The 8796-nt window shown below is 38.3% G+C and overlaps 1 protein-coding gene across 1 annotated transcript; it reads left to right on the forward strand.

The window, feature by feature from the left end:
* Positions 1 to 203: 203 nt before the first annotated feature.
* LOC139324305 (vomeronasal type-2 receptor 26-like) lies at positions 204 to 6522 on the forward strand. Its single transcript, XM_070954027.1, has 4 exons — positions 204 to 397; positions 988 to 1279; positions 5364 to 5490; positions 5624 to 6522. The coding sequence occupies exons 1-4, from the start codon at positions 204 to 206 to the stop codon at positions 6520 to 6522; spliced, it is 1512 nt and encodes a 503-aa protein (XP_070810128.1).
* The last annotated feature ends 2274 nt before the right edge of the window (positions 6523 to 8796 follow it).

Genomic DNA, 8796 nt, shown 5'->3' on the forward strand with positions numbered 1-8796 from the left:
ATATCTGTTCAACTCCTTGTGATATTCAAGATAAAAATTTGTACTCACGGGGATCTTCAAACAGAAAATGATAAATTTTCTCATTAGATGTATTCTCAAACATAATCCTTAGATCTACCTTTAGATGAAGTATTGGATTATATATGCTTCCCTACGGGTAGGATGGAAGGCAAAACATTTTTTACAATAACAAGAGCATCAAGATGTTCCTTCTGATGTTTTTGGTGCATACAGTAGGTACTCTGAGCTGCCCTGCAAGTGATGCTTTCCTTGTTCCACATGAGTGGTACCAGCCTGGAGACCTCATCATTGGTGGAATGGCATCTCACATCGTTTACCACTTTTATAAATTTAAATTTAGTGAAAATCCTTCTGTAACTCCTTATGAAGTACCAGGGTAAGGATTTTATTTTCTTTAGCTAATCTTATGCAGGCTTTCAAAACTCTTTTATATGAATAAAAGCTGATTGTGCATACATGTAGTGTTTTTAATGTAATCTATGCCTTGTCTTTCTTTCAACTGTATCTAGTTATCACAGAAGAAATAACCTTCTTTACATTCTTTTAAAGTGTTTCACATGAAATGTACAAAATTTCAGATCAAGAAACCTCTATCTGAACATTTACTGAGGTAATGATATTTTTAAAAAAGGTTTGGCACTGTCTCTGCTCACAAAACCTACATACAGTAAATGAGTGATACCTCCAGAATCTGTTCATATATCATTTTCTGAAAATCTCATAGAAAATAAATATAGTACTTTGAAAAATGTTACTACTTGTATTTGTTGCAGTAGATATTTGTTGGAAGTCATGGGAATGCTGTTTAAAATAAATCTGAGCTCTGTATGAATTATTAGGCATTGTACCAAAGCTGTAATCTTCCTACTACTGTCAGAGAAAAAAAAGTTTGTTATTCATATAGAAATGATGTCACAGTACAAGGTTGTAAAATTATTTTTTTCAATGGATTTAACCTATTTGCAGTGTATTCACCAAATTTCATCAACATGTCCTTGCCTTGGCCTTTGCTGTGAAGGAGATCAATGAGGACTCCCAGATCTTACCTAACGTAACTCTTGGGTTCCACATCTATGACAGTTACAACAATGCTAGGATGACGTATCGCACCACTCTGGACCTGCTTTTCAAATCCCAGGAATTTGTCCCTAACTACAAATGTGATAGCCAGAAGAATCTCATGGCAATCATTGGGGGACTGGATTTCACATCATCATCTCATATTGCTGAAATTATGAGTTTCTTCAAGATTCCACAAGTAAGTTGTGAAAGAATTAAATAGAAAAATTCTATATTGTAGTGCCATTATTGTTATTGAATAATTAAGAAGCATTAAAATTTAGTCTCAGGTTTGTGTTAAGATGTTCTTCCTGGCTTAAGGTCTATTAGTTAGCATAATTTTGAAACTACTATGCCAAATACTGAAAGTATGAATCCATAGACATTCCATACCAGAGGGAAGATTTGAACTCTTTGCTTCTATGGAAAGAATTGATCGGTTGAGTTTATATCATCATATGTGTCTGAAATAATTCCAAGAAATTCCTTTCCATATTAATACTTAGAAGAATTTCAGGGAAATAATTCCTTCATTGGATATATTTTATTTATTTATTTATTATTTATTTATTATTTCAATTTGTATACCGCCCTTCTCCTAGTGGACTCAGGGTGGTGAACAGCCAGAGCTAAAACACATGCAGATACAAAATTTAAAATTGTTAAAAGAATTATATAACTGGCCCAATTTAAAACAATTCAATTTAAAACCTCATGACAATTTAAAACTAAAAAACTAAAAAGACTAAAAAAGGGGGAGGGGGTTCACGACAGCCCTGCTTGATGGAAAAGAAAAGTTTTTAGGGCACGGCGAAAGACCCAGAGATCCAATATCCTTCGTATCTCTGGGGGCAAATCGTTCCAGAGGGCAGGAGCTGCCACAGAGAAGGCCCTCCCCCTGGGGGTCGCCAGCTGACATTGCCTGGCTGATGGCACACTGAGGAGTCCCTCTCTGTGGGCGCATAATGGTCAGTGGGAGGCTATCGGCGGCAGAAGGCGGTCCTGCAAATACCCAGTCCTATGCCATGGAGCGCTTTAAAGGTGGTAACCAACACCTTGAAGCCCACCCGGAAGACAACTGGAAGCAAATGCAGGAGAGGTGTCACATGGGAGCGCCCCCTCGCTCCCATAATCCCCCGCGTGGCCGCATTCTGCACCAGTTGGAGCCTCCAAGTGCTCCTCAAGGGGAGCCCCATGTAGAGAGCATTGCAGTAGTCAAGGCGGGAAATGAGGAGTGCCTGAGTGACTGTGCGTAAGGAGTCCCGATCCAGAAAGGGACGCAACTGGTGAATCAGGCGGACCTGATAAAAAGCCCCCCTGGCCATGGCCGTCATATGAAACTAGGCAGGACAATCAGATTTAATCTAACAACTCAAGAGAATACTACTCCACTTTCTTGCAGCTCACATACGGCTCATTAGCCCAAGAAGAATTCCAGACCAGTAAGCTCTCTTCACTTTATTTCATGGTCCCAAAAGAGGACCATCAGTACATTGGGATTATCCAACTGCTTCACTATTACAAGTGGACATGGATTGGGATTTTTGCTGTTGATAACAATGATGGAGAAAAATTCTTACAAAAAATGCAGCCCTTACTTTCAGAGAATGGAATCTGCTCAGCGTTTATAGAAAGGCTTTCACAACTGGCCCACATGGAAGAATTCCAAGAATTTTTTCAAAGAATCTCAATTATTTCCATTCATTTGATGAATAGCAAGGTCAATGCAGTTCTTGTCTATGGAGAAGCATTGACAATTACGTGGCTAAGATTTGTAGTGTCTCCAGTAGATCCTGACAGCAAGAAAATTACATTATTGGGAAAGGTGTGGATCATGACGGCACAGATCAATTTCATGTTATCAGGATTTCAAATCAACTGGGGCCTCCAGATGTTCCATGGGGCAATTTCATTCACTGTTCATTCAACAGAAGTTGTAGGTTTCAAGGAATTTCTTCAGACCATCAATCCACTTTCAGTCTCCAGAGATGGGTTTCTGCAGGACGTTTGGGAGCAAGCATTTGATTGTTCATTTCCAAAACCAGGGTTACAAGAAATGCACAGTAGGCAATGCACTGGGGAGATGCAGCTGGGGGATCTTCCTGGGCCTTTGTTTGAAATGGAAATGACCGGCCAAAGCTACAGTATCTACAATGCTGTTTATTCTGTGGCTCATGCTTTGCAGGATCTATACATGTTGGGGTTCAATAGGAAGACAACTACGATGCATAGAAAAACTGATCTTCCAAATCTGCAGTCTTGGCAGGTATTTCCTTTGCATTGGACACTTCTTTTATTTCAATGAGCAGTTTGACATAAAATGATTTTTTGAACTCAATGTTGAAAGTCTTAATATTTTCTGCATGTGCAATCAAGTATAAGAAACAAGATAGAAATAAGACAGAATTTCCGGACAATGAGAACAATGAATTAGTGGAACAGCTGGCCTTGAGATGTTGTGTTTGCTTCATCACTGAAGATTTTTATGAAAAGATTGGACAGCCATTTCTATGAAATGGTATACAGTCACCTCCTTGAGCAGAGTGTTAAGTAGAAGATTTCCAAGATTCCTTGCAACTTTGTTATAGTGTGCTCTTTAAAATAGATACAGAAAACTCATTTCTCTTGTTATTCTGTTTTCCTATTACTCTGTCATTTTGTTATTCCGATCATCCAGAAGCATGGATGACATATACATATAAATTATGTTTTAAGTGTCAGTAGGAGTTATTAGGTAAATCATGATAGCTTGCACAATAAGACATAGTTAAAATGATAATTTAGATTACTTTTCATTGTCTCTTCCAAGAACTTTCTCTGTGGCTCATGAAATTTTCATGTCTCTATCAGAAAGCTCCATGAGCCACGGTGGTGCAGTGGTTAGAGTGCAGTACTGCAGGCTACTTCTGCTGATTGCCAGCTGCCTGCAATTTGGCAGTTGAAATGTCACCAGGTTCAAGGTTGACTCAGCCTTCCATCCTTCCGAGGTGGGTAAAGTGAGGACCCAGATTGTTGGGGGCAATATGCTGATTCTGTAAAACCACTTAGAGAGGGTTGTAAAACTCTGTAAAGCGGTATATAAGTCTAAGTGATATTGCTATCAGAGTTTTACAGAAGTAAAATAAAAGTGGTCCTTTTTACATGTGGCATCCATACTATGAAACAAACCTATGTTTGCAATAATCTCTTCCTCTCATCTATGTGTCAAAGAATGCTTGAGTCTCAGGTTCTAAAATCTGGTGAAAGGAAGTTAGTCAAACCTTGAGACTCTCAAACAGCTTTCCACCAACGGGAAAGATTATATATGCTCTATCTTGAATTAATTGTTTAAGTAGTGCACCTAAAACATAATTGAAGAAAGTTACATAATTCCCAAAGCCTAATTTCATTCTGCTTCAGTTCATGCTTACCTTTTCTTAATATAATATCAAATAAACAATAGAGTGGACATGTACATTTCCATGCGATATTGATGATCAAATTTCTAAGTGTACATATTCAATAATAGTAATTGGACTATGAAGAATTATTGAATGAAACTTGATTATGATGTTCTCTATTCTATTATATTGTTTTCAATTCCCTCTCTCTTCTATTCTCTTTCAATTAGCTCCATTCATTTCTTCAAGGCATTGCTTTCAACAATTCAGCTGGGGAGAGAGTGTTCCTGAATGAGAAAGGGGAAGCAACAGGTGGATTCGACATCACCAACTTGATCACTTTTCCAAACAGATCCTTTCAGAGAGTCAAAGTTGGAAAGATGGATCTCAAGGCACCAAAGGGGAAGGAATTACTCATTGGTGACGATGTGATTATCTGGCACCCAGCTTTTAACCAGGTATCAAATTATTGAATCAAAAATGCCTTAATCCATTACGATCCCATAATGAATGTACTCTCTTTAGAAGTCTAATTTCTGTTTCTTTTAAATAAACAATGGCATATTCTTTTAAATGTTGTTGATGATCAAGAATTTCCCAAATTGACAAAATGATATTACAATGTAAAAGCCATATTTGCATATTTGGTTTCCAGTTCTCTTTGAAATCATACAAGTGGACATGTTTCCATGAGATTGTCACCATCTGTAATTATTTGCTCACCTTGACCTTCAAACAGGACCATTTGTACATTATTCTGATTAGTCAATTTTTAAGTTGTTGATGAAGTCGATGAACTCAGTAGACTTTGTGGAAGTCAAAAATAATTTTCCTCCATAAAGGAAAACATCACAAACTCTTTTACATTTCTCCTTTTTCAAAACCTTTTATGATTATCACCAGGTTCTTCCACTTTCTCGATGCAATGACCCTTGTTTCTTTGGATCCTGGAAGAAAAGGATTGAGGGAAATCAATTCTGCTGCTTTGACTGTGTTCCATGCCCAGAAGGGAAGATTTCAGATCAAAATGGTAGGTTACGCATTCTATCAATTTTCTTTGAATTTAAGAAATCTTTAATAAACCAATTTAGGATGAATAATATTACATGAGTTTCAATGGTCTAGAATTATTACAATAAGAAATTCCTTGATTTTTTTTCCAGATATGGATGACTGTTTTGAATGTTCAGAAGATCATTATCCAAATGAAAAAAAGAATGGATGTATCCTGAAACTGGTGGTGTTTCTAACTTTTGAAGAAACATTAGGAATCAGTTTAGCTTCAGCTGCTCTTTGTTTCTTCTTCTTGACATCTTGGGTACTTGGAACTTTTATTAAGCACAGGGATACTCCTATTGTCAAAGCCAACAACCGGTCCCTCACCTACACCCTGCTTGTCTATCTTCTCCTCTGTTTTCTGTCCTCTTTCTTCTTCCTCAGCCAACCTGGCAATGTGACTTGCCTTCTCCGACAACCAACTTTTGGCATCACTTTCTCAGTGGCCATTTCTAGTGTTCTGGCTAAAACAATCACCGTGGTTGTTGCTTTCATAGCCACTAAACCTGGTTCTCAGATGAGGAAGTGGTTAGGGAAAAGATTGGCTTTTTCTATCGTCCTCTCGTGTTCTCTGTTACAAGCATGCATTTGTATTCTTTGGTTGTTGACATCTCCCCCATTCCCTGAGTTGGACATGCATTCAGAGCTGCAGGAAATGATTTTACAGTGCAATGAGGGGTCAGCTTTCTTCTTCTACTGTGTCTTGGGCTACATGGGTATCTTGGCCCTCGCCAGCTTTATTGTGGCTTTTCTTGCCCGCAAATTACCTGACAGCTTTAATGAAGCCAAGTTCATCACCTTCAGCATGTTGGCCTTTTGCAGCGTGTGGATCTCCTTCTTTCCAGCCTATCTGAGCACAAAAGGCAAAGCCATGGTAGCTGTGGAAGTCTTCTCCATCTTGTCCTCAAGTGCTGCATTATTGGGGTGCATATTCCTGCCAAAGTGCTACATCATTGTTTTGCGACCTGACCTCAACAACAGGAAGCAACTCACAAAGAGAAATTAGTCTATCATGTTTTCTTTCTGGCTCCCCTAATTAAAAGACCAATGGTGGATTGTATGCAATTTCAGGGAAAGAACCTGATATTTGGTGCCTTTGCAATTTATACTCTTTCTTTCATTGAGGTTTCTCTATAATTTCTAGATTTAAAGGGATTCCAGTCTGGTCTAGTGGTTAAGGAATTGCAATAAAAAGCAAGGGACCATGAGTTCAAGCCCTGCCTTGGCCCTGAAATCCAACTGCATAACTTTGGACCAAACACTGTTTTTCAGACCAGTGAACCTCAAAGGGTTGTTGCTACGTGGAAAAAATAAGGGGGACAGTATATTGGATATGTTTGCTGCTTTTGGTTGTTTGTAAAAATAATAAAGTGATATATTGTAAAAAAAATAAAATAATAAATGAAATGAAATACTAAAATGAAATGAAATAATAAAATAAAATAATATAAAATATAGAATAATGTAATAAAATAAAACAAACCTGCCATGGCAAGTGAAAGGGATTGAAAGGTGTAAAATGTATGATGACATCATTAACTAAATTCTACCCAGTTTGTATATGCATAATGAGCTGCACAAAAGGATGTCATTTCCATGCCATAAAGAGTACCTTTACTTGATTATAATTTATTATCAATAGATAGGTAGCTCGATATCCAGATATCCAGAGAGAGAGAGGAGGGAGGATGAGAGGGAGGGAGGGGGGAGAGGGAAAATGAGAGGGAGAGGAATAGAAAAAATGAGAGAGAGAGATGGATGTACAGACGTACAAACTACAGATGTATAGATGTACAAATGTACTGACACATTGATTCTATGCACAGGACAAGGAGCCCAAATTATAATGAAAGTGCAACCCTAATTCAGATAGAAACTAGTTACTCTGTACTTCTCTGCAAGTGATGCTTCCCCTGTTCTCATCATTGGTGGCATGATGTCCCACATAGTTTATCACTTTTACAAATTGAAATTTAAGAAAAATCCCCAAATAAACCTTATGACATACATTGGAAGGACTTTTATTCATTCATTCATTTATTCACACATTTAAGAGAATGCATATGGCCACCCAATCACTTTCAGCATCTCTGAGATGGTCAAAAAGATAAAACCCCAATATACAAAGAATAAAAACACACAGCTGGGGATAATGATCAATTGGTTGAGCCACTTCAAAGGTTCCAACCCATTCTGGGTTCCACAGGCCTATTGACAAAATCAGGACTTTGCAAAAGAGGGTCAAAGTGGGGACCAATCTAATCTCAGGGTGGATGATGTTTCAGAGGGAGGGAGCCATCACAAAGAAGACACTTCTTCTGGGTCCCACCAGATGCCCTGATTTAAGAGAGAGGACCCACAACTTTCCCTGCCTCCCTGTTCCACTGGATCACATGGATGTGATCAGGAAGAGACAGTTCTTCAAATAACCTGGTCCCAAGCCATGTAGAGTTTAAAGGTGACAACCAGCACCTTGAATTGTACCCAGAAGCAAATTCTCAGCAATTGCAACTCCTACAGGAAAGGTGACACAACTGGGTCTGCAGAAAACCATACATGTGGCTGCATCTGGAAACAATTGAAGTTTAATTTAATTAATTCATTCAATTTAATTCATTTAATTTAAAATTTAATTTAATTTAATTTAATTTAATTTAATTTAATTTAATTTAATTTAATTTAATTAATTCAATTTATATGCCATCCCTCTCCAAAGACTCAGAGCGGCTCACAATACATTTTAAAAAATCATTATAAAAAAACATTTAAAAATTAAAAACATTAAAAACTCATTCACGCCATTCATGGCCAGATAGTGCCAGATCACAAGAGCAAGATGACAGGCCACAGGCCTGTCGGAAAAGCCAGGTCTTCACTGCTTTTTGGAAGGCCAATAGGGTGGGGATGGTCCGGACCTGAGGAGGTAACTGGTTCCAGAGAGCTGGGGCAGCCACAGAGAAGGCCCTCCCCCGCAGGTCTGCCAGCCAGCATTGTTTAGCTGACGGGACCCGGAGGAGACCAACTCTGTGGGATCTTACCGGTGGCTGGGAGCTATGCGGCAGAAGGCGGTCTCGAAGATAACCTGGCCCTTAGCCATGTAGTTTATGGATACTTTTAAAGGACATCTCCATGTAGAGTCCCATGTAGAGCTGATGATCTCATAATTGGTGGCCTTGTGTCCCACATAGTTTATCACTTTTATGAATTGAAATTTAAGGAACATCCTTATATAAAGCCTTATGACTTCCCATTGTAAAAGGTGTTTTTTTTTTCTTTATAT

The sequence above is a fragment of the Pituophis catenifer genome, unplaced genomic scaffold (assembly GCF_029215685.1).
Source record: "Pituophis catenifer annectens isolate HBS135680 unplaced genomic scaffold, rPitCat1.0.hap2 SCAF_15, whole genome shotgun sequence".
In the NCBI taxonomy this organism is placed as follows: domain Eukaryota; kingdom Metazoa; phylum Chordata; class Lepidosauria; order Squamata; family Colubridae; genus Pituophis; species Pituophis catenifer.